The following is a 27,730-nucleotide window of genomic DNA, read 5'->3' on the forward strand; positions in this document are numbered from 1 at the left end:
TGGTGGCTGGCTGAGACCATGAACCAACTTTGACCTTGCAAGTCTGGTTGTCATATGGGAAGTCACTGATGTCCAACATGCAAATGGTTTCTAACATCAAAGGAGTCTCGCATTTGACCTCTCCGCTGAAACGACAAAACTCACTCTGCCCATGACTCTTAACTGTTGAAATTTTACACCTCCTCCCCTCCCCCCCCCACATTAGAAAATGGAACCCAGTACGTATAACACTTTCCCCTGTAGTTTAATCCTTTTTATATGAAAATGTGATCAAAAAGTGTATTATGAGATCAAGCTCGAAATAGTCTATGCAAAGACTTCATCTTGACTTTAGTGACTGCCTGAATTTTAGACGCCCAAAGTTTTTCACCGTTAAGTTTTCCTCGAGCAAAGCTTTTATGGGGCTCTAAAAGTTATATATACTGCCTGTTGAAGCTATTTTTACAATTCAAAGAATTTGAATTGTATTGGGGCGCTGTCTTTTTACGACTCGAAGAGGAGTATTGGAGAAGTCCTTTTTTTTTTAATCAATTTTATTGGAGTGATTTTTGAAAGCGGGAAATAAAACTCGTGAAAAAATTTGGAGTGATTTTGGCGCTGAACAAAAGTGAAGAGCGGAGCGAAAAGAGAGTGGTTTTTGTTCATACCGCTGTTTTTGAGAGAGCGATAAATTGATGTGTGAAAAAATTTTCTCTAAGCGAGCGAAATTTTTTTGTTCACGTGCGGCTTTTAAAAGCAGTTTTTTGCAACTTTTGATGGTTATGAGGCTTGATTATAATATTGTATTAGTTTTAGGTTTGTTTTGATAAGAATTAAAGGTTTCAAGTAGTTAATTTGATTTTTAATGCTAATTTGGAGGTTTTTGATCAGTTTTGCTGATTTTTAGATGAAATTTAATGATTTGTTACCTGTTTCTTTGTTTTACTGCTTTAAGTGGGATTCGAATAGAAGCTTGTTACTTAAGGAATTGTCAGATACCAATTGATTAAAGTTTTGTTGGTATAAATCATTTTTTTCTTAGGAAAAATGACAGAAAAATTGAGAAAATTTTAAACCATTTTTCTCATTTTTTGCGGTTTTTCTTTTTTTAAATCTTACACAAGTGTCTTACACACCCTATTATAACTTGCCCATTGTTTTGCGAGTTTTTCATTGCTCTAATTGCAAAGGAACCTTATCCGGCTTTATGTTTCCTTCTACTATTAAAAAAATTCATTTATTTTTTATAGTTCTTTGTTCAATTTTTTGAATGCCGTTTCTATTCTTCCTTAATTTTTTTATGTCATTTGTGGAGGTTTAGTGTTCACAATAGTTTTTCTAGTTGTTTAGTAATAAGTATGGGCAATTTTGGATATGAATCATTTTATTGAGAAATATGACAAAAAATGGCGAAAATTGGAACTATTTTCCTTAATTTTTTTTGCAGTTTTTCGTTTGTTTTCTGTTTTTTAGACAAGTTTTTTAGCCTATTATGATTTGCCTATTGTTTTGCGAGCAGATATACCCTATTCGCTGAAAAGAATTTTTCTTTGGATTTATATGATTTTGTAATATTAAAAAATTTGTAATTTTTTCCAGTTTTTTAGTGCAAGTTGTTTTAAAGAGCTTTTTTTCATAATTTGGCCTCAAGTATTTTTAAAACATTCACTTAATTGGTTTTAGTAAGCGCTAGTTGTTTTGATGAAGTAATTTTGGCAAAAATAGTTATTTCGGGATCTTGATTTATAACAAAATTTGATCAGATTTTTTTTTTCAGAGTTTAACAGATATGATTTTTTTGTTTTTACTTTTTTGTTTTTGGTTTGGAGATAATCGTAAATTAGTGGAAGCAAGTTTTTTCTGATGAGTAGTTGGATGGCGGTTTAATAGATTTTCACTTCGAGTCGTTTCCGGAATTCTTCCGGCTATGTTTTTTTTTTTTAAGATTTGTTCACACATTTTCATAATTTTTGAAGTCAAATTGGAGTAGTGATTTTGGTCACGCCGAAACAGGAAAAGCGAGTGGTTTTGCGGCGTGAATTTTTTTCGCTCTAATTTTAAAGTAGAGTGAGAAAGCGGTGTTTGAACAAAAATTCGGTTTCTCGGTAGTGGTTTTTTGTTCACATGCGGCAATTTCACTCTGATTTTTACTGTTTTTTTGATTGTTTGGATCGGCTTTTTTCTAAATGGTTTTCCCAATCTATTCACAGCTCATTCTAGGCCTATTTTTTGTTTGAATTAAATTTTAATTTCTCTCTATTGGTTTTTTTGTTCACATGCGGCATTTTGACATTGATTTTCTGTTTTTTTTCTTATTTTTTTTATCTGATTTTTTTAAAAATGGTTTTCTCAATTCCGTCATAGTCCATTATAGGTCTATTTTTTCTGTCTAGTCAATGAAAATTCTTTGAATTGTACGTCAGGACTTGTCCTGCTATGTTTTTATTGTTCGTGGTTGCTTGACCATGCATACAAAGAACTCAAAAACTACTCTCAAAAGAAAATCTTCCTTTGTCCTATGAAAAGATGATAAAAAGGGAAGTCACTGTTTTATGAAAAATATGAACAGGGTGTTATAAAAAATATGAAATTGTGTTTGGTCTGTGAAAAGACCCCGTGTTGAATTTTTACGCCAAAAAAGATTTAATATTGGGGGGGGGGGGGTAATTGGAGGAATTTTTGGGCTATTCCCCTCCAAACTTTTACATCATTTTAGGGGGTAAAGCGGGTAATTCGATGCAAGAGGGGGTAATGGGGTATTTTTTTGGGGGGGGGATAAAATGGTGTAAGAGTAAAGGTAAATTTCGGGGGCTAAAATTATGCAAGAGTAAGAGGTAATAGGGGTAAAACGATGAAAAAGTGTAGGTTGGTAATGAGGGTTTTTTTTTTGGGGGGGGGGGAGAATGGTGTAAGAGTAGGGGTAGATTTGGGGGGTAAAATATTACAAGTGATATGGCTAATAGGGGGTAAACGATGCAAGAGTAGGCGGGTAATGAGGGGGGGGGGAGGGGGGAAAACCACGCAAGAGTAGGTGGTAATGGGGGGTAAAATGATGTTAGAGTAGGGGTAAAAGGGGGTAAAAAGATGCAAAAGTAGGCGGTAATACATATCACAAAAGTCTTACAGAACTCTCAGTACAATCATTTCATTTTAAAATTGGAGCAGATCCAGTTTTATTGCATGATTGCAAGAAAAATGGAAGGTCGAAGTAAAATTACAAGTCACTGACATCCTTTTAAAATTCTCCAATTAAGTTTTATTTTGTTTCTTGTTGAGGTTTTTTGCGTGTACGTCTGAATGATCCTTAAGGTTTCAACAAAAAAGTTTTCCTTAATTCTCCGAGCAAAAGATATCGGGTCTTCCCCCCATGAAAGTATAGCCCCCCAGATTTTGGTATAATTACCACGATCAGGGGGCTATGGGGGGGGGGGGGTTATAGGTTACCTGACCACTAAGCTGGGGGGCTATAATAGGAAAGACGCAAGAAAATCAAACTGAAAAAATAGGTCGAAAACCAAATTTTATTTTGCTCATTTTTTGAATTTCATTTACCACCATTTAACACCTTACAAATCTCCTACATATAGCTTTTGAATGAAGTATTTTCTCACAGTTTGGCCTGATAAGTTTTATATCCGATAGATTAATAATAACCACCATAAACTGATATCTTTTACCTCTATAATTTTTATGATCCAGAATATCAAATTTTATATTTGATTGATGTTTTGTCTATAGTGGTCAATCCAAGCCGTAATTCTTTGTGACAATTTTTTTTCTTTCCAATTTTTTTGCTTCAATTTTGCTCGATATCTTCACTCGAAAATTTTTGTTTTTTATCTTATTATTACGTTTTGATTTTTATGTAATACCTGTGTATTCAAAATTTCTGATATTTCAAATATCAGTTAATTGGTCGTACAATCTTCTAGTTATCAAAAAGCTGTTATTTGGGTTGGAGTTATAGGTTCCGAAAAAAAATTCTAATTGAATCATTAAAATTTCTTTTTAATGTTTTGCAATCCGAGTTAAGCCAGGGATTTGTAATATCTGGCGTGATCCAGGTAAGATTTTTTTCGAGATTCTTTTGCGTTTTTTTTCTCAAGCAATTTCTGACCATATTAGACAGCTCTGGTGAGAAGCTTGTCAAATTGCGAATATACCCTCAACTTGGTCAATTAATGAAGCTTTTGACGCAGGTCTTGTTTTTATTAAATAAAAACGGGGACGTTTCTATGACAAGTCACATGTTTACTGATTATCGCATGTATTTTTTCGCTCAGGTATCTCAAAAACCCAAAAGTTTTCAAGTCAACTTAGCTCCAGGCTTTGCTTAACCTCTGATCAATTTTCTCTTTCTTTCCAATTAGAATAGCCTGAATCTCCCCTTTTACAGAGCGAAGCGTGAAATTTCACCCATAATTGGACACTGTCTAAGATTTCTGTTTATTTGTAACAATCTCACTGTCCTGCTTCAAAACAAAGTTTGCCTTTTGAAGTTTTTTGATGAGCATAAGTAAAATTAATTTATAACCTTGGAGTTGAAATTTAACATTCATTCAAACCAGATATAATTTATAAGTACTATTTAAAATCAAAATTTAAAAGTTAAAAATTGATTTGCATGAAAAAATAGCACATTTACAATGATCCACAGTTGAATTTGACTGGTATCATTTTCAAATTCAAATTGCACATTATCTTCAATTTTATTAAGGGCTGAGACTTCAATTTACATAGTTTAGTTGACACACTGCTGATTTCGGCAAAAATTTTCACAGTCAACTGATAACAAATTATAGCCCCCTTCCAGGAAATTATAGTCCGCCCCATTATAGTATGTTTGCTCCATGAGGGGGTTATGCGTTATATATGAAATAATCTGGGGGGGGGGGGGGGGGGGGAGTGGGAAATAATGGGAAAGACTCAAATTCAGATGAACGAGGACAATCTTTAATTTTGTACTGATTACTGAGTATTTCAGTACCATTTCATACCAATGCACGCATATGTTTTCAGTCCATAGTCATAAAAACCGTGTGAAACAATAATTTAAGACTATGAAAATTTCGAATTGTGATTGACACGTGACAAAAAAGCCATCCGGACTAAAATCAGGAACTTAGGAACCGAATTTCCATCACAAGGGACATTATTCATCCGGCTACCCTCTTTTCATTCCCACTTTTTCCTTCTCTAGGTGGAAACCCAGTGGCTATTTGATTAATTTTGAGGAATCCCTTCGTATCCAGGGAGTCTAATGCTCATTTTTACCCCCCCTTTTCACCCCCAATCAATTGTCTGGCGCCGCTGGCTGAGATGGTCACTTAGGGAGTGAGTTTGAAAACCTCACTTGGCAAATGAATAAACAATTGTTCACTGTCATTATGTCAAAAACACTCCCGATTGCTCAATAATTTATCGCCTTAATGTGAAGAAATGTCGCATTTTTAAGCGAAATGTTTTCAAACCACTAACGCCTAAGAAAATTTTCTGTTTATGTAAATCTTTGATGGTAATATTCAGTTTAGTAGGTATTTTTTGGGGGTCTTTCACATTATAGCCCCCCCCGCCCAAGAAAGTATAGCCCCCATTATGTTATATTTACCATGATTGGGGGTGTGGGTATAGGTGATGTGACCACTAAGCTGGAGGGGGGGGGGGGTATAATGGGAAGGACCCCTATTTTGAACCAGCGCTGACCCCTAAAGGTAAAACAAGTAAACATTACAGAAGCCTCAATTATCCGTTTTGCCCCCCCCCCACCCTCAGTTACAGAAAATCATTATGTGAAAAATGTGGCACGTGAGTCTGGGGGCACAAATTAAGCTGGGGTGGGGACAAACGGAAAAGATCCAAAGTCTGATTGTGAAAACCAGTTTTAATAAAATCTTTAGCACGCTACTGATGACATAAATTGCAAAGCAGCGGTTACAAGAAATTTGATCGAATATTGAATCTGACTTAGTTTAAGAATTATTTGACCATGAATTGCAAAAGTATTTCGCAACATATTAATCCTGTGCTGATCCTTTGTTGAAAAATTGGAATCCCTTCCATTTGTGCCCCCCTCACGATAGACAGCACGTGCCATTACATAGAAAAAAATATGTAAAAGTATTGCACGTGCGTCTGGGGGGGGGGGGGGCAGTGGCAAGTAATATGCACGCACTAAACTAGAGGGGGGGGGGACAAACGGAAAAGATCTAATAATGATTTGAACAAACGACTTTTTGCTCAAAACTATAATCAAGGTGCAAAAACCACAGGTATGAAAACGGTTTCTACCTTTAATGTCAATTAGTGAAGTTTTGAAAGCTATTTTTGAACTAGCAATAGCTCACCAAAGAACAATCCGATAAATTCTTCAATTTCAGCTTGGGAATAATTTTCCCCATTTTAAAAATATTGTCAGATTTCTTTTGATGACTAAGATTGTTTGATTGTAATAGAAAAATAAGAATCATTCTTTCGATGAAAATGTATTAAAAGTAAATAGGCAAACCCAGCTTTCAAAAAAGTTACGTTTTACTTTTTTATTTAAACTTGACTCTAAAAGCAACAATGCTTCTTATTATGATTTCTTGATTTCTCGGAAAAAAGGTGAGCCGAGCGAAACAAACTAAATTAACCACGGAATCATAGCTGAGAGTTCAGTTTAAGACAATGTACGTTAGTCAAAAATTTCCTTCAGTTTAAAGTAGTTTTAAGTGTAATTGGTCTGTCTGTTTGATATCAGTCGGGTGGCTTGAGGGTCACTGCAGGTTTCCGTGGCTTCTTTATCCCACTCCTTGGGTGTGAGGGACTGAGGACAGTATATAATGAACATCACCTTTGGATCCATGCAATAAGAATTCCAGTGGTATATTGGTGGACGCAATCTTACACCTGCGTTCGATGGTCGAGATTTTGTTGGTTTTGTCGTGAATTTCTATTCGGTTGGAATTTATTCGCGGCTTTAGTGCGTTATAAAATTGGTTTGAATGCTTTCCGAAAACTTTTTTCTTCATTGTATGAAAATGGATTGCCTTGTCCTGCGGTTTCATGATTCATTCCAGTATTCCTGGTACTGAGTTTCGCGTACACACCAAAAAAGTTCAGGTAAATTTACCTTAAAAATCACCTGAACTTACCTGAGCAGTTAACCGCAATTTTGCCGAACTTAAAAAAAACGACACGACAACATTGCTTAATAAATGTGTTAATATTTATCCTAAAACATGGTTCTTGTTGTGTTTTCATCGTGATTTATTTGAGGATAAATTTCACCTGAACTTCCGAATACCTGAAACCGGTTCAAGTAAATATACCTGAACTTTTTTAGTGTGTAGCAGAGAACTATTGTAATTAGAATCACCGTATTTAATGATTGAGACCAGTTTGTTGATCTGCGTGATCTACATAGGTTGTTCTGGGTGGTTATAATAAGATCCTTCAGCTATATCAAAATAAACTTTTAAGTTACTTTTAAAGAATTTTGAGGGAATCTTTGATGAATTTTTGAGAAGTTTTTAAAGAATTTTTAATGAATGACTATTTAAGAATGTCCCGAATGGTCAGTTTTTTTCCGGATTTAATTTCTGTGATCTAATTGTTTGTCCTGGAGGTTGGTGAAAGAGCAAATAAGCGCTGAATCAGTCTAAAGAGTTTTTTTTTCTTGATGGCCAGTACTCAGTTCTTGCCACAGTTTACACTGGCTAGTCTTGATAATTGAGTAAAATTTACTGCATGAAAAATTTACTGCATGTTCAGATTAACTCCCGCATACAAGGTTTGTTTCTTATGCGCTTCGAACTTCCGCGTAGGTACTTGTAACTTTAATTTGCGTAGCAAGTCATAACCACTGGGCTATTTGGGTTTTGTGCGGTAATTACCTACAATCAAGCTTAGGAGTAGGCGTGTATACTACAACAGTAAATACCAGTTGTGAGCAATAAAAGAATGACTTCATGCTGCTCGGACTTAATTTAGGCGCATAAGTAATTATCAGACTATACAAGAAAAACTTGTATAGTGTAACATGGGCAAACGCTGTGACCTGAAAATAATCATAATGAAGGAAAACTGAACATAAAGAAAATTAAAGTATTCTGGAGATGCAATATTTCAGAACTGATTTTGGTTTTTACTCTTGAAATATGCTGGTTCAGCGCTGAAATGCTCTGAGATTCAAGTCCGGGTAGTTGTCCGTGAATACTTTTTGTCGTACTTTTCCCTTGTTGTACTCTTTTGCTGTTTTTAGATACTTGTGTATGAGTTGTGTGGGTGTAATTTTTGGAGCGTGTACTTCGCGTAATTGTTTTTGAGGTTGTGCAGTTGTTTCCTGGTTTGTATGTAAGTTTATTTCTAACACATTAAATGATTCAACGCTCCCGACTAAATTCCATAGTCTCACTTTTTCACCAACTGTGTATAGGCTGTTCAATCATTGAATTGACAAGGATTCCGAGTTTCCGTTGGACTTACTGGGGTGGTCAGAGTCGGGCAATGTTTCAGCTGTCGCTTGGTTTAAGTGTTGTTTTGCTATTTGAGCTTTAGATGTGTTTGAGCTCGGCCATGCTTGTTGTTCTCGGTTTTTGCCTCTTTTTGCGGTTTCTTTCCGGCATTTTGTCTCCTCTATGGTACGCTCGGTCTTTTGGGGCTCAGAAATTTAATTTTTCAAATACTGTTTTATCTGCTTGTCTCTTGTTTCGGAATATGTTTTTGAACATGTGTAAATTTTTTCCGGTTACTTCTAACCTGTCCTTCAGAAATTTTTATTTTAAAACATTTTCGTTGCAAGTGTACCAAAGTTCACACTGGGATTCATAATTTTCTGCTCACTGTTTAGCGCTAATGTAACGGATTCTGCCTTTTCCATTTCTATTGTACACGTCCCTTTCCACTCGTCAATAATTTGTATTCCAGATTTTTCTCGAAGTTTTTCTCCATGAAATCTTGGTGCTCATATTTTAGTTGTAGGTGCTCCGATATTCTACAGAAGCGTGCGTTTTCATTGTGCATTCACTTTGAATGGATTCGGTTTCTTTTTGTGTTTTTGTAATTGTTGTAAGATATAGTGCTAATTCTGCCTCTGGTTCTATATGGTATTCAAATATTAAATTCTTTTTCTGAATCCTAAAAAATTGATTTAACAAGAAAAAGTTTTTGAAAGTCAAGAAGGTTTAAAGCAATTAAAACAAAAATTGTCTCATTTTGACAGAATTTTAAAAAGCAGTCGAAGTATTGGAAAATAACAACTGCAAGCACATTTTTATTACTGCCTTTACGGAGCACTGTTGGAGTAGTTGAAGTCCAAAATTAATTTGAGAGGAATTGAAAATGATTTCTCCTTTTTTTTCGTACCAAAAGTCCAAATTGACATATTAAAGTTAGTTCTCAAGCAACCAAATGTCAAGCCAAAATGTTAAGTTCATATGTGCACTTCTCATGGTCGCTAAGGATTTCTATTGGATTTTAAAACGAGATTTAAAAAATATATAAGCAGTTAACCTCACATTATAATTTCTGTTTTTCTAAGAAGTGGTGTTTAATTCTGTTTCCAGATAGTCTTCCTTTTGAAAAAAATCAGAATTTTTTTATTCAACGATAAAAGATTCCACTTAATGGTTTACTTGGGCTATATACTTGATTGTAAGCCAGATTATCGAAGTTATTTTACCGAAGTAACGTAACTTTTTTAGAGCAAGTACTTTCATAGCCCGGGTGCATATTTCATAGCCCGGTTGGAGACATAATGAATCTCGAAAATTCCGCTAGGAAATTGCCTAATTCCTGGCGGTCCTTGTGGTATACTTGCGAATTACCAAATAACCCAGTTGGGAATTTAAGTTTTTCCGGATATCTCAATGTGAAGTTTTTATTTCCGATTTTTCACATCGGGGAAAATCGAGAACTGGACTTAAATTACCTAAACTTTCATATCACAAAAATTTTCCACTTAATTTGCCAGGTGGGAATGAAATGCTAGAAAAAAACGGGAAGAAAATGAGTACCTACAAAAAATTTCGTTAAACGATGCACTGGGCTGACAATGTATTTAAAAAAATCTTGCCTGCTAGAACCTGAAATCTGCTTTGATGTGTCATTTTTAAACTTATATTAGCACAATAGAAATAAAACTCCAGAAGGATCGGTTTTGGAAAAAGATAAATAAAAATGCCCAAATTCGAAACCTGAACCTTAAATGTATCCTGTACTGCACACAAAAACTGCAGGTTAGGAGAAGCTGATTTCAATCAATTGTCGTACAATCAGCGATTAATAATTGCACCTGCTGAGAACCCTTTAAAAGTATATATCTCCTCAATCTCTCATTGGACACAGTCTTTTATTCAGCGGTTAGTTAACAATTCCAAAAATAATTTATTATTCCTAAAATTGACATTTCAATTGAAAGTCAGCAACTATTGTTTATTTTCTGGATATGTGAGTTCAAATTTTATCAAATTTTGATAAAAAACTATAATCAACTGCAATTGCTGTACACATAGTAAACATTGTTCTGTTATTACAAATATCGTCAATTTAAAATTTGAATTAACAATTAAGATCAATGAATTTGAAATTGATTCACAATATCTGTCTTGTCAAATTAGAATTTTTGATTAGCTATTCTAAATGACAAGAAATTTCTTCACCCGCGAGCAAGCAATTTTTGGGCGAATGAGGGAGGATTTTATGAACAATAAACAAAGCAGACATGATTGTTTTACTCAAATTTTACTCAATTTTCACATTTTACTCAAACGGGCATCAAATTTGTTCACATTTTTCTGCATAATTTGCGCCGATTGCCATAAAACTTTTAAACTAGAGATTAAATCCCAATTTAAAAAAGTTCTTAAGTTATTTCGAACCTTAGTTTGCGAGTATTAAAATCTTGATAACAAGTGTAAGTTTTTCAGCTCAATTACGCTTCCATGTATGCCAGTCGTTACTATTCAAAACTATTGGAAGCATGTTATTGGAAAATTTATCTGCGGGTTGTCATGTCAAATCAAATTTTACTGCGCCCAGTTTTGATTAATTTAAAATTTTAATTCCAACAGCCGCCTATAAAATCTTTCCATTTTCCTTTTCTTCAAATTTGATTTTAGTATGATCACGTTTCCGTCTGAGTAAAAAGCGGAACTAAATTAGACTATTCAAAACTGTAAGCTACGAAAATTCAGTTCCTTAAAACCGCTTTGTGGGTTCAGTTTTTCGACATAACTTAGACGGTTACCCAAATTTCAATTCTAACGCGAATATTTTAATTTAGTTTCTAGATAAGACGGTAATCAAATTAACATAAGCAGCCAATGCTGCAATTCAATTTCCGTTCTCTTTGATTCAATTTTGCGGTCGTTAAAAAATGAGTGAGATACAACAAAGTCTCTTCTTAAGAGTTATGCCACAATTTCTAGATATAAGAGGTAAAAAAATAACTGTTACGACGAAAACTAATTTTCTTCTAAGTATTTAAGTATTTAATTTAGAGTCCAGTTAAATAGCCAGTTGTATAATCACTTTCAGTTCATTTTATTTTTTTTCTTATTCTACCAGAATTGTGTCGAAGAAGCTAACACTTTAGCTGCCGATAACTTTGATATAATGCAAAAAAAATGTTATCGACGTGATCATTTAATTCAGTCAAGTAAAACGTTAAAAAAGTTTCTGCCCATTTTTTGAAATTCTTTAGGGAGATTTGTTACTGAATGCCTAATTAAAAGTAGATTTTCCCATCTTCAAAAGTTGCCATTTTTATTTAAAAATTATTTTATACCAAAATTTATCAAACTCATTGAAAAATAAATTTTGACAAGGAGGCTCGTTAATGTGCGTTTGCACATGATGTTCCGACCCGAGCTTATCAACATTCTTTACTTAATTGTCAACCAAATCACGATATAACAAAAAAAGATATTTGAGTTTAAAACAATCGTTACACAACCTAACCACTAATTGAATTACATAATGCCATGCCTCATTACAGCGCCAACAAGATCTGCCGTTAAAGAGACTACGAGAAAAAAAACAAAACAACAGAATTATCAGAAACAAATTTCACGGCAAAAACTGAATATCAAAATTTAAAAGCACCTAGTAACAACGTCAAAATGCAGTCAGATAAAAACTTAACCACACACACTTATTTTTTTCTAACTATACAGCAGATGGAAATTTTCTTTAATGAGACTAGGTAACAAGTCGACAAAGAGAACCAATAATGAGGCGAAATTCAAAAATTAATCAATATTTTTTTAAAATCAGAAGTCTTAAAAAGCATAAGCTTTTATATGAATAAACCTTGACAAATTACTAAAAAGTTATTACCAAACTAAAAAGACCTGTCTTTGGTTAGACTAAGCCATAAAAACGGACTAAAGATGCAAAAAAACTCAAAAAATTACAAACGATTTGCAAAAACGCAAATTATTGATTCCATTAAAATCATTATCTATCATCTGAATATTATGTACTTTTAATTCAATTGTTGATTCTACTATTTCAGCTAAAGGATTTATACTGAGATATTAACTAAGTTTACCTGGGCCACATTTGAAAACCATTGGGATCTGTGATTACGCGATTGTGTTGAAAGAAGAGAAAAAGAAACTGACCACTCAAAAAACGTTTATAAAAACGCCTATTATCCAACAAACAAAACGTCAGTGACAAATCAAATGATATGTCATTTTTTGATATACAAGAAAATGGACGGGACCTCTAATTGATGGAAATAAGTTACAAGCTGACGAAAAGAACAACAAAAACAGAAAAATTTGAAAAAAAATGAAAATTGTATATCGTAAACTTTAAGACTATTCACTATAAACTGACTGTTTTGGGTTAAGTCATTCATCCCATCTTCAATTATAGGCTTATGCGACTGGTCAGCAGTTTACGGCTACCTAAATAACAAAAAAAAACAGGAAAAAACAGCAAATTCATGGAAAAAATTGAGCGAGAAAAGTGTCGAAGGCATTAAAAAGCGAACTTTCAATAAAAATTTTTCTAGTATCAAAAAAATTTTTCCAAAAGCAATGGGGTTCTTCGTTTTGAACAATTTAACTTCAAAAAATCAATAAAAATGAACAAATACATTAGAACCACGAAATTTTTGAGAAAACTCGTAGTATCAACGCCATAAAATTCAATAGCTTTCAACGGAAGCCAGTAAATACGCTAAAGCCAGTAAATACGTACTTTGATGGGACCACAAGGTTGTTTGCCATTCATATTTCTCCAATAAACTATTACAACACGTCATTGACTATGAAAACAACAACAAATACTGGCAAAAACGAAAAATTCAGTAGAAAAGTGCTTGAAGAAAGTGTCGAAGCAATTTAAATCATCAGCTCTGCTCTTAAAATTTAGCTAAGATTCACTTAACGTCTTCCCTAAACCATTGGGAACTATCAAAATTGGGATAATGTGATAAGATTTCATAAGGAACCAAAAAAAGTCAAGTATCCAAAAACAAAAAAAAGGGAAACACGTGGAATTGAAGTCTTGAAACTTTTAGGTAGAAGATAAAACTGGAAATCAGATTAATTTTGCGTGCAGTAGTCAAAAGGAGGTCTTCTCAATATTGAGACTGACTAACAGTTCACGAAAAATTTTAAGATTGGTTAATGTTTAAAAAAAATTCGAAAAATTGTTTTTAGGTACTTAACAGCCATTAAATTCAATAGCTTTCAACAGAAGTCCATAAATTCACTCCATTTTGCCCCGATGGGAAGAAAAAGATTTTTTTCATGCATGGTTAATCAATAAAGGATCATAATAAGTCCTAGAACTATGAAAACAACAACAAAAAACAGGCAAAAACCAAAAATGCGAGAAGAATTTGTCGGAGCCATTTAAAACTTTTCTCTGAAAAATTCATCTGTGATCCACTGAACGTCTTTTGTAAGTCAATTGGAATTATCAATATTTGGATAATGTGATAAGAGTTCAAAAGTAACCAATAATACAAAAGTATCCAAAAGTCTAAAAAAATATTATTTGAAATCTTGTTATTGAAGCCATAGAACCAATAGTTAGAATATTAACCGCTAACCAGATTAATTTTGGTTGCAGTAAAAAACAAGGGGATTGTGTCACTACTGAGACTGACTAACACTTCACAAAAAAGTTTTAAGATTGTTTAATTTTCAGAAAAATTTTTCAGAAAAATTCTTAACAGCCATTAAAATCACTAGTTTGAATTGAAGTCAATAAAGGCGCTCAAGTATAGCCCATTTTTAAAGACAATGACGTTTTTTTTCATAGTTAATCAATAAGACATCACAATAAGTCTTATGACTATGAAACCAACAACAAAAACAGGCAAAAACCAAAAGTTCAGTAGAAAAGTGCGAGAAAACGTCGAAGCCATTTTAAACAAAAGCGTTTCTCTGAAAACTTTATCAGTGATCCCCTGAACGTATTTTTTAAGCCAATGGGAGCTATCAATAATTGGATAATGTGGTATGAGTTCAAAAAAAACCAACAATACGAAAATAACTACAGAAATTTAAAAAAATGAGATCTTGTGTCATTGAAGTCATATATCCAATAGTTAGTAGATAAAACCGCTAACCAGATAAAATCTGGTTGTGTTGGAAGGAAGAGCGTCCTGACATTACTGAGACTGACTTACAGTTCACAAAAATAGTTTATGATTGGTTAAACTTCAAAAAAAAACTCGAAAAATTATTCTTAAAGTCTTAACAGCCATTAGCTGTCCCCTCAAAGTACTAGATAGGTTCACTTAATGCTCAATACGAAACATATTGCACTTTTTGTAAAGGAGTTTATGCCAGTATGTTCCAAAAATTTGGTAATTCCTCAAAAAGAAAATCAAATTTTCATTTAAAATTACGAAAACTCAGTGTCGAAGCCAAAAAAAATGAGCAATTCCTTGAAAACGAGTTTTTTGTTGGTTGGGCTTCATTTGAGTGTGAATGAGGTTTATCATTAACGGAACCTCGATATGAAAAGTGACTAGTCTCTAGGTGACTTCAAAAAAACAAAAAAAAACTGTAAAGTTTTCTAAAAAAAGTGCTCTCAAACAGAATTCGATTTTTTTATAGCGAACTTACATATGAGACCGGAACTAGTCTTTTCTATCGCCTTCAGACTATTAGGAACACACAATTGGTTCTTTTTATGGCATGAAATAAAAATTTGAAATTCTATTTTTATAGAAAATATCTTAATTTTAAGAAAAGTTACACTAAAAGTGAACAAAGTCATGCCAAATATCCCGTGTTCACACAAAAATTCAATCCTCGATAACTCCTCGAAAAAAACGAAATTCAAAAAAATCTTTTTAATTTTGAATTCTACGCTGGAACAGCTTTTTAATGATACCACTCACATTTCTCTACGATGAATATATCGATCGGTCAAAATTGATTTAACAAAAAAAACCCATTTGAGTATATAGTTCCTCCCCCCACAAGTGGGTCGGAACAAAAAAAAGCGATGGAAGGAAACCTTTTTGAAGCTTGAAAAACGAAAAATACCTGAATTGATAAAATTTTTTAAACTATTTTGATAATCATATTAAAAACTAAAAGTTAATCCTCTGTAAATGTGGACATTTTTGGAGAATCTCTGTAATTTGGATCTGCAATTTATATTCAATGCTTTTATGCTTTCTGCTGGAAGCAATTCATTGAAGACTTTATCGATGAAAAAACAGGTTCCAATATTTGACTGACCTTTCTCTGCAAAACAGTATTTTCCATTGCAGTTGAAAAGGTTACTTTTTATATCGCATTGAAATTTCAAATACTTTAAAAGTAGCTGTTTGGAGGACGCTCTGTAGCAATGACTTAGTACAAAACAGATACGAGTTTCGAGTTACGTGAAAAAATATATTGTAGAGTTCTCGAACAATTTATTATAATGTTTTCGTTTGCAACCTGAACGTTCTGAGGAACAATCTAGATATTTTCACCAGAGAGTTATACTTTTTGTCCATGAAAACGATATAAAATTTTTGTACGAGATTTGAGAAATTTAAGAGATTGGCGGAGATTATCAGTTCAAATTGTTATAAAGATAAACTTTGCATCAAGAATAAACAATCTTGCGTATTAAACTTGTAATTTAGACTGATTCTTGTTCTTCCACTCAATCTCGAAAAACATTAAAGCTAATACTAATAATTCGGTTTTAATATCAAAAAATTTTCAAGTGTCCGGAAGCAGAAAATGAGTCCTTCTAATTTTCAGTTCTACAAAATGAAGATTTTTTAGTTAAATTATCTTTTTACTGACAACATAATTTTGTCAGTTTTCCATTCTAAAAGTATTTTTTTAAATATTTATTTCCTAATATCATTTTTTTGGTTGATTTCATGGTTAGAAAATGGTTAGTTCATTTTTAGCTTGGTTAACTTTGTTTTTTTTTTGAGTTCTACTTTTGATATATAGTGATATAGAGTACATCTATATTCGTCGCCATTTATTTAAATTTTCCTTTCAATCTAGTTGATTTTGTTTTGTAAAACCTCATTTCATTTAGTTCATTTTCAAGACTATATTTAATTTTTCATATCTTATTTATTTTTATTGTCATGAATCATTAATCATAAGACCGTACCCGCAATCTGCTTCCTTTGATTTGCCGCAATTTTTCTAATTTGTCTTTGTTCATTAACTTAAATTTATGATCAAATTGGTGATCAAATATCTGTTAAATGTTCATTTTTATTCACTTGAAGTTCAATTTAATTTTCAGTTGAATCTCTTTTCAACTAGCTTTTGCTCTGCTAATTAGCTAATAAAACGTTTATCTCAAATTGTAGTCATTCGCTAAGCAAATCAATACTTTAAGGTTGAAACTAGTGATCGCGGAGCGAATACAGCCTCAAATTTGCCTGCGAATGAAAACATTTCAGTTGAACAAAATAAAGAGTGATTTCTCACCGCGAACGCTATCATTGTTTCATATAACAATAAAATTGAATTTCGCTCATCACTTATCCAAATTACTGCATAACGGAAACTCTGTGTGCCACTTTTAATTCATTAATTGAGCAAATCATTTTGACTTAATTTAGGACTCCAAAAAAACCCAATTACTCTACGAAGGTGTTTTGACAACAACGGGGGGCTATAATCTTTGTGTTCAAACAATGAGACAACATTTGATACACCTTGCCTGTAGGTGCAAAATCTTATGATGTCTAAATTCACATATCGTATTTTGTTTTGGCATCAAGTTAAAAAACTTTGTCACTTAGCATTACAAATCCATACTTTTAACAATAAACGCAATTTTTCAATCAAGATAGTACTTTTCAAGCAATAGCCTTCAAATCCCTGGACTTGATCCTAAAGTTGGCGCAGTCAGCTCGCGAATCCCAAAAATTACCCGTATATCGAACCTTTTTGGGAGAGAGCAAAAACTGACCCCCCAATCAGATTGTAAAAATGGAGAATTCAAGTCAAACTGGCCATCTTGGCACAAGAAGATTTTACACTGGATACATTCCTTGTGCTGAAACCAACCCGATTCCGACTACCACCTGAAACAAAGTACGAAGCACCCGTTGAAGATGCAACGGAACAAACAGAAAGGGAAAGACAAATCCGAAATAGCCAACTCAAACTCCAATGGGAACCAAAATGTCAGAAAAAACTGAAGCAGGTATACTGTGTGGAGAATGATCGCGTACACTATGCAATCAGTAATGCTTCTCCCTTCTCTACTCTAGTATCGGCACTGAGGCCCGCAGGATTCTGACACAAAAATATCCTAATGACAGTATCTACGACCTCACAACATTAAAATTGTGGGAATTGATAGAAATCGACTTTATTCGTCCCCGTAATATCACAGTTAGTTACTATGTTTCCTCTTCTAGAAAACAAAAAAGAGAGAAGAGACAGTTAAGCAATTCTACAGCACTCTAAAAGAACTCCCAGAAAATTGCGATTTCGAAAACCGCGAGGAAAGTATAATTCGGGACATTTTCATCAGAAACATGCTAGATGATGGCATACAGCACAACCTTTTTGAGAGATACGGTTGAACTTGGAAGAGCTCTCAGTATTGCTAATAACATGCAAATGGCCCCCAAAATCAGCAAAGAAAATCATCCAACATCAACAGCGGTGTAAATGCCATTCAACAATTGAGTCTGTTTCGCAGCGGGAATACAAGCAAACAACAGCGCAACAAAAGCACTTTCAACTGCGAAGCAAACAACTTTTGTCGAAACTGTGGGCAGAACTATACAACCATTCATTGTCAGGTTTGCCCAACATTGGGTAGGAAATATAACCACTGTAGTCTTCTCAATCACTTCGCAATGGTATAATAAACAACATTGAAATTCGCAAAAACACAGACAATTCAGATAATTAGAAAGTATAATTCATGAATTATAGCGAACAATACAACTCCCAATATGACTCTTCCGACAATAATTACATCGCAATGATACAACAGCATCGCGCCACAAAACAAGAATATAACAATACAGACTGTACTCTGCTACTCAATTCTGGTAGTAGATGCACAATCATTTTTTGTCACTTGCTAAGCATAACATGTTTAATTGCGTACAAGCAAATTGTTCCGAGAAAAAACAACTCAAGCTTAAGTCATTTTTAAGCGACGTTGTTGAAACTCTAGGGATATTGAAAACATCAGTCAAATTTAACGATTTGCAAATTCCCCGAGCAAAAATCACTGCAGTAGCAGACAGCTTTCGATTTATTCTAGGACGCGATTGATTTGACCAATTAGGCATATCGAAAACAAGCAAACCTTGCCTTAAAGTCAAAATCAATAATATGGATCCACCATGCACCATAAAACAATCAATAGTGAAATAGTTCTCGGAACTGATAACACGAACTGGCAAATCAAAGCATCATACAGAAAACTAAAAATTTCACAAAATTTACGAGTCACCCATCAGAAAGGACAAAAAGTGCCAATTCACTTACAGCCAAAAGTTAAAATCGAACTTTTATTGAATGAAGGACTCATTGAAAAATTTTCAAACTGTTCCGATCAGTTTTTTATTTTCCCATAACAATCAAAAAAAGATCAATCAATCAAAATAGCCTTGGACTCCAAGATCTTAAACAACTCAATTCATAAAAACAAATACCAAATGCCAAACATGGATTCACTAATTCAAACAATTTTTCAAACACAGCCAAATGCGCCGCAAGAGATACCATATTTGACAAAGTTGGATTTGCTGTACTTGTATAGTCAACTTAATTTACACGCTGATACAACTCACCAATGTAACTTCAATTTAGTTAGCGGTGATATGACTGCTACTTATTGCTTCAAAACGGGATTGTATTGCCTACGTGATATGCAAGCTGATTTCCAGAAGGCTCTTGATTGCACATTAACCAGTCTAATTAACACCTTCTGTTTCTTGGAGTCTATTTTAATAGTGAGCAGAGGCAACGGAACAAACAGAAAAAGCAATGGAACAAACAAGCAACGGAAGCTTGCAAAGAAGCAACGGAAGCTTTGAAGAAGCAACGGAACAAACAGAAAGGGAAAGACAAATCCGAAATAGCCAACTCAAACTCCAATGGGACCCAAAATGTCAGAAAAAACTGAAGCAGGTATACTGTGTGGAGAACGATCGCTTACACTATGCAATCAGTAATGCTTCTCCCTTCTCTACTCTAGTATCGGCACTGAGGCCCGCAGGACTCTGACACAAAAAGTTCCTAATGACAATATCTACGACCTCACAACATTAAAATTGTGGGAATTGATAGAAATCGACTTCATTCGTTCCCGCAATATCACAGTTGATCACTATGTTTCCTCTTCTAGAAAACAAAAAAGAGAGGAGAGACAGTTAAGCCATTCTACAGCACTGTAAAAGAACTCCCAGAAAATTGCGATTTCGAAAACCGCGAGGAAAGTATAATTCGGGACATTTTCATCAGAAACATGCTAGATGATGACATACAGCACAAACTTTTGAGAGATACGGTTGAACTTCGAAGAGCTCTCAGTGTTGCTAATAACATGCAAATGGCCCCCAGAATCAGCAAAGAAGCTCATCCAACATCAACAGCGGTGTTAATGCCATTGAACAATTGAGTCTGTTTCGCGGCGGGAATACAAGCAAACAACAGCGCAACAAAAGCACTTTCAACTGCGAAGCAAACAACTTTTGTCGAAACTGTGGGCAGAACTATACAACCATTCATTGTCAGGTTTGCCCAACATTGGGTAGGAAATATAACCACTGTAGTCTTCTCAATCACTTCGCAATGGTATAATAAACAACATTGAAATTCGCAAAAACACAGACAATTCAGATAATTAGAAAGTAAAATTCATGAATTATAGCGAACAATAGAACTCCCAATATGACTCTTCCGACAATAATTACATCGCAATGATACAACAGCATCGCGCCACAAAACAAGAATATAACAATACAGACTGTACTCCGCTACTCAAGTCTGGTAGTAGATGCACAATCATTTTTTGTCACTTGCTAAGCATAACATGTTTAATTGCGTACAAGCAAATTGTTCCGAGAAAAAACAACTCAAGCTTAAGTCATTTTTAAGCGACGTTGTTGAAACTCTAGGGATATTGAAAACATCAGTCAAATTTAACGATTTGCAAATTCCCCGAGCAAAAATCACTGCAGTAGCAGACAGCTTTCGATTTATTCTAGGACGCGATTGATTTGACCAATTAGGCATATCGAAAACAAGCAAACCTTGCCTTAAAGTCAAAATCAATAATATGGATCCACCATGCACCATAAAACAATCAATAGTGAAATAGTTCTCGGAACTGATAACACGAACTGGCAAATCAAAGCATCATACAGAAAACTAAAAATTTCACAAAATTTACGAGTCACCCATCAGAAAGGACAAAAAGTGCCAATTCACTTACAGCCAAAAGTTAAAATCGAACTTTTATTGAATGAAGGACTCATTGAAAAATTTTCAAACTGTTCCGATCAGTTTTTTATTTTCCCATAACAATAAAAAAAAATCAATCAATCAAAATAGCCTTGGACTCCAAGATCTTAAACAACTCAATTCATAAAAACAAATACCAAATGCCAAACATGGATTCACTAATTCAAACAATTTTTCAAACACAGCCAAAGGCGCCGCAAGAGATACCATTTTTGACAAAGTTGGATTTGCTGTACTCGTATAGTCAACTTAATTTACACGCTGATACAACCAACCAATGTAACTTCAATTTAGTAAGCGGTGATGTGACTGCTACTTATTGCTTCAAAACGGGATTGTATTGCCTACGTGATATGCAAGCTGATTTTCAGAAGGCTCTTGATTGCACACTAACCAGTCTAATTAACACCTTCTGTTTCTTGGAGTCTATTTTAATAGTGAGCAGAGGATACATTGAAGATCATTTACATCGTGTTAGAAAGTGCCTCATAAAGTTAGACGATGAAAATCTCAGAAATAGCTTAGGAAAATGTCAGTTTTTGAAAACCGAAATTGAATGGCTTGGACACCGCATCACACAGTCAAGAATAACACCATTGGCAACCAAAACAGCCGCAAATCAACAACTCACTTCACCGACAAACTTAAAAAAGTTAAGGTCATTTTAAGTCTCTGCAAATCATCTCGGTAAATTTTTATCAAATTCATCTCAACTTTGCCACATTTTACGACCATCACTAAAAAAAATTACAAAATTCATATGGACCGAAGAACACAACCCAAAAAAACTTTAACCAAGTAAATTTAATTTTGATTTAAGCAAATTAAAGAAAAATTTGCTGAGGCAACAGAAAACAAACCTATTAATCCCTTTTTAGAAACACGAAATAAAGCTGTTGCCTATAGAAAAAGTCTTGAATGCGCACTAGAACAACGTACCCCTGATGGTTAACACACTGTAGCATTTGCATTGCGCATCTTGAACCCAGTTGAAAAGCAATGCAGAATTAATGAATTCGAATTACTGTGCGTAGTCTGCTCAATTGAATATTTTCATTACTTAATTTACGGCCAATTTTTACGGATCGTAGGGCCCTACGATCCGTTATCACGGATCGTAGGGCCTTATTATTCATTATGTGGCCGATTTGAGCAAATAGGTCTAATAATAGTCGCCTCACCAGATTGGTTGATCTTTTGCTTCCCCTGCGCTTCTCAATTGATGACCGTCCTGGTTCAAAAATGGGTTTAGTAGATTATATCTTACATGAACCACAAAAGAAAGCAGTTATCATGGCTACTTATGTCAAACAATTTATCGTCGCTAAATTGGACGCAGTCAACCGCAGCGCAAAACGCTTTCTTTTAAATTTTAGAACTTATACGGATTTCGCAGAGCAAAATGTGGCACTTGAATTATATATAAATAACTTAAATACAAGTGACAAATTATGTAGTGAATTTGGACTTTGAATTTGGAATGTTGCGAGAGCAAGAACATTCGAAAATTAACAATAATGACAACATAATTAGTGAAATAACCGCGGATTATTGTAATTTCACAACTCTTAACAAAACAACCCACATTCCAAACTCGCTTTGTGCCTCTAACTGCTCTACGAATCAGTCGCTTCCAAATATTTCAAAATTCTAACGCATTGGGGAATCAATTCGATGACGTCCAGATGACGTCCAGTTCCGATGATGAAGCACTAAGCCGCAATAAGTAAACTACATCTTCCAATGAACGATTTGCGGATGAGGCTGGACCCACTAACGCACCGCAAAACACAACCGCACCTTCGACGCCTGGAAGAGCTACAACAAATGTCATCAACACACCATCTAAAGACGACCTGTACACTGATTCGTATGCCTTTGCTCTTTCAAAAATAATCTCCCGCACACTAATGGCAAGCTTGACATCCAAAAATGCCATACTCAAAGAGGTTCGAGACTTCATCAACACGGTTGATGAAGAACGATGCAGTCAGATCAGTCCATAGATATATAGCTATTAATAGGAAGTTCACGTTAAAATCGATTGTTTTTGCGTTGCGTTGACGACAGAATAGCAATTCTCATCCCCATCAGGGATGCATACATCGAGGCAATAAATGCTACACACCCTGGGAGTACGGGAATGCCTGACATGGCCATACATGCACCGAGATTTGTTATCAAACACGGCCAAGTAAAATCCCTGTGAAGCTTAAAGTCTACTTCTTTTCCTGCTAGCAAATGGGCACCATTAAAGCTACGTAAATTCCCTAATAAAGAAACTCAATAAGATTTTGGTGGACCAATTTATAACGAAAAAGACCGAGAAGCATTTGTTTGTATAGATCATTTTTCAAAATTTCCATCTGCCGAAGACTTTGATAGAGCGAATGCAAAGAACTTTTTCAAGTTTCTTCATGATTGCGTTCTACGGCATGGCATGCCACGCGCAAAAAAATTAGATCAAGCCAAGTGTCAAATGTGGCAGCAAATTATAATAATTTGTAATCATATACACATACAACTCGTTGAAGCTCCAACACAGGACCACAGAGCAATTGTTTCAGTCAAGAGGCTAATACAAGCAATTAAAAGAGGTCTAGCACGTATTAAATTCGCGGCTCGAAACAACTTTAATTTAAGAGCTTCAATAAACTCAATCATATACCAACTACGAATATGTCTTCAAAAGACATTTAATCTTTAACCAGTTGAAGGACATTTTGGACGCAAAACTAATACTTCATTAATATATCTACAGAACTGAATCAAAATAATTTGTCATATGAACCAATTTTAAATAAAGTTTTAGATCTTAAAACAATTCGCTGGGACAAAATTCGCTGATCCAAGAAGACAAATTTGACGACGGCAACCGTAATGATGCGAACTTTGAAAGAAACCGACAAAATTTGACCCAAGACGCCAACAAAAGACAAAACGGCGACCCGAGTAAAGAACCCAGAGTCATCTCAGCAATAAATAGGTCTTCCAAAGCCCAGAAAAGAAGCTTCTTGTCCCTCAAACTGGTAAAGAAGATCCCAAAGAATGAACGCTCTAAGAAAAATTTAGATCGATTATACGAAGTGTTAGCACCTGGGTCTTCAATTATCAAAAGCGACGAACATACCTCTATCATCAAAGAGCCCGGCGAACGTCAAGTCACCATTCGAAATATAGATTTGGCAAAGTTTGGTACCAAAGACGAAGGACAAACTGATTTGAAAAATTATGCGGATAGGCGACCACAGGCACCCATGGTCGAAACAACAGAAGAGATGGTTACCAAACATGCTGGTGATGAGAGGTAAAAGATCGAAGGCGGTAAAAGGATCAAGCAAAGAAGAACAACAGATAACTCGAGCTGCGTTTCGTCAGTCCACTCAAACGATTCACGCGCCCTTCGAGTACGCATGCCAAACATGCCGAAGACAATGAATGTACCTGCGCCACAAATTCAACCATCACTGTCAACCTCCTCAATCGCGCCGCAAACTGCAATGATACAGTCGACTTCCACAACTGCGGAGTAAATTATTAAAGAACCACAACAACGACCTATAAGCGACAGGCAACAATATAGACAAACCAACCGCCTTCAGGCAAAGGACAAGGACCTTTCCCTTCAATTACTGAGTCGGACGACTCGATGAATTCTTCACAAACGTGCCCACCAACTCCCTCATCCAGTAAAGCACCATCAAGACAAACTTCGCCAATTATTGAAATAAAACCAAATTGAAAATCGAACCATCATCTCAACAATTCAAAAGACAGCTCTCAAAAGACCAACTTCTGATCTTCAATTAGGAACTTGATCTCTGGATCCACTTTACCCAACCCAGTATCATGTCTCACCTAACTATGAGGAACCTGGAACAAGCAGGACCGAGGCAGAATGCGCCAGAGATTCAAAATCGGATTAGATAGTACATTCATAAACTCGTTGAAAAACAAAACCTTATTGTTTATAATAACCAGCAAATATATTATTACTCTTCTGTTATAAACAATACTGCTTTTCGCCGAGGGGAACTGTGATGTATAGTCGAACAAAGTAAAGAGTGATTTCTCACCGCGAAAGCCATCATCGTTCGGTACAACAATAAAAATGAATTTCGCTCAGCACTTTTGCAAATTACTACAGAACGGAATTTCTGTATGACACTTTTAATTCATTAATTGAGCAAATTATTTTGATTTAATTTAGGACTTGAAAAAAAAAACACAATTAATCCACGAAGGTGTTTTGACAACAACGGGGGGCTATACTTTTTGTATTCAACCAATGAAACAAAAGTTGATACACGTTGCCTGTAGGTTCAAAATCCAATGATGTCTAAATTCACATATCGTTTTTTGTTTTTGCATCAAGTTCAAAAACTTGATCACTTAGCATAACAAATCCATATTTTATACAATGAACAGAAATTTTCAATCAAGATAGTACTCTTCAAGCAATAGCCTTCAATCACTGGACTTGAACCTAAAGTTTTTGTGCAAGTTTTCAGACAGACAACTGTTGTTGTTTTCAGTTATCGGTATTTTTCAAACAGCGACGGGGCACTTGCGTTGACAATAAAAAACTTATTAGATCAGGGACAAACAATAGCTTGGGTGCAATCTTTACTGCCTTTCGAAATCGAGTTCCCCGAATAATTAATTCAAGTTGAGTGAAGGAAATTTGTAGAAAATTTTTTAGCTAAATAATATACATTTCTTTTATATTCATGGAGAAAAATTTGTTCTTTTTGTTTTACGAAGCAAAAACCAAAAACTTTAAGATATGACTGAATCAAATTGTAGAGACACATTTTTATCTGCAGCAATTAGAGTTTTTTTTTCGGTTTTGTGTTATATTTAACCCGATAAAATATGTCCATCGACCCATTAGAAGTGTTATATTTCATTTACTTAACAGCATAAGTGCAATGACTGTCCGCATTTTCTTGAGATAGACCAACTACCATCAGTGCATAAACGAACATTAGCATGGTTACCGATCATGTCAAGGAGAACAAATTATTTCCCAGTGCCAGCGGTGGGTGATGGTTTGGACTTTTCTAGATTATCAATAAAAAACAATAATAAACTATTTTTATTCTTGTAAACGTAAGGGATGCCTTGGAAGCATAATTAAACCTGTTTATTCAGTCTACCACGATATTTTGCCATATATTACGCAAGCAATAGTCTAAAATGGAAGTTTTCATGTCACAAAAATTGATCATAGATTTTGAATTTCATGATAAGTTTCTGCCTTCACAAGCTAAAGTTAAGCCTTCGATAAAAACATTTGCAGTTTTCTAAAACTAATTGAAGTTTCCTGTAGACACTATAAATTGAAAGTTTCGGTTAGGATTATATTTTGATTTAATAGGGATCCCATAAAAATATAGTCCCCACCCGGAAGGTATATTAACCGTAACTTGGGCTTGTACGCCAGCTTTGTCTACCCAGTGAAAAAAACTGTCAAATCTAATTCAAAAAATCTAACAAATTCTTGCGTGTTTATTTTATGAAGATTTTATTTCTTGCAAGGAAGTAAGAAGTTCTTAGTTATCTTGACGTTTTATTAGCATGAATCTTACTAAGATCTAATCTAGATTTGTCAAGTTTTATCATGTAATTATCAAGATGTTTCAAGTTTTTTTTCACAGGGTATCTAACAGTTTATGGAGGGGGGGGGGCAATAATGGGACGGACCTGAATAGTTTCTTTAGGTCTAAAATGAGGTCTAAATTTACACATCATTTTGTATTTTCTGATTTGACGTTAAGTTCAATTAGTTATTCTATTTAGCGCAGCAATTTTACTCTTTTCACAATAATGAACTAAAATATTAACCAAGCTAGTATTGCCGCATTCTTTTCCTTTTAATTCCAAGTTCCATATTACGTGCAAGTTTTCAAACAAACTGCTGAAGTTGTTTTCAATTGACAATTTTTTTTCAAACAGCGATAGTACACTTGTGTTTATAGGTTGACAATTTGAAACTTATTTAGATCATAGATAGAAAACAGCTTGAGTGCCATCTTTATTCTCAATTGAAAATGAGTTTTTCAAACAATTTAATTTTTGAAACTGTCCACTGTAATGGCTATTATACGAATGTTTTCTGGCATATCGAGTTATAAAATGGATTAAAGCGAAGCTGACAGATCCAGTGAAATTTTATAATAACGATTATCGAAAATCAATAGGCTAATGTGTTTAATTAACAATTGTTAGTTAGGGATTGTGGTACTAGACTTTGGTAAGCTTTCATCTATTATTGGATCGATTATTTATTGGATAATTGAACTGTTTTGCATTTGATTTCTCGGGCAGAGTTATTGGACAGTATGTCTAGCCTTGTTTTAATAACGCGATATAAGAACTACATACCAATCTAAATTAAAAACATATAACATAACCGACTAAACGTCGGAAGAATTGCTCTTGAACGACTAGTGGGAGCTCTAATCAATTGCAGCCTGCTTCAGTCGGGTGGGGGGGGGGGGGGAGGTGGAGCCTAAATGGGACTCAGAAGTTCTATAGTGGGCTTCAAATAACCACATTAGAGGTTAACATATACCACTATTAAGAGTTAAAGTAAAAAATGACACCAATTTTGGCGCACTTTTCATTTGACTTTTAGTATTAAATTGCCGCCAATTCAGTTCAGCTGCTTGAAATTGTGATTGAGAGAGAATTTTAGATCACGCGAAATGCAAAAAGTCAAGGGCGTAAAAGTCACTCGAAAAATCAAAACTGTCAAGCTAAAAAAAAATTTTGCGTAAAAAAAAGACACACACGTTTACAATAATTGCTATGAACTACGTTCAAGA

General features: G+C 34.5%; 1 protein-coding gene across 1 annotated transcript in view; it reads right to left on the bottom strand.

The window, feature by feature from the left end:
- The window catches only part of LOC142341379 (neuronal acetylcholine receptor subunit alpha-3-like), a 134,645-nt gene that overhangs the window by 47,948 nt on the left and 58,967 nt on the right, over positions 1–27,730 (bottom strand). The window contains exon 4 of the mRNA XM_075392307.1: positions 8–125. Within this exon, the coding sequence (XP_075248422.1) occupies positions 8–125 (118 nt within the window). The remainder of the gene's footprint in view (positions 1–7; positions 126–27,730) is intronic.

The sequence above is a fragment of the Convolutriloba macropyga genome, chromosome 6 (genome assembly GCF_964194025.1).
Source record: "Convolutriloba macropyga chromosome 6, txConMacr16.3, whole genome shotgun sequence".
NCBI lineage: Eukaryota > Metazoa > Xenacoelomorpha > Acoela > Convolutidae > Convolutriloba > Convolutriloba macropyga.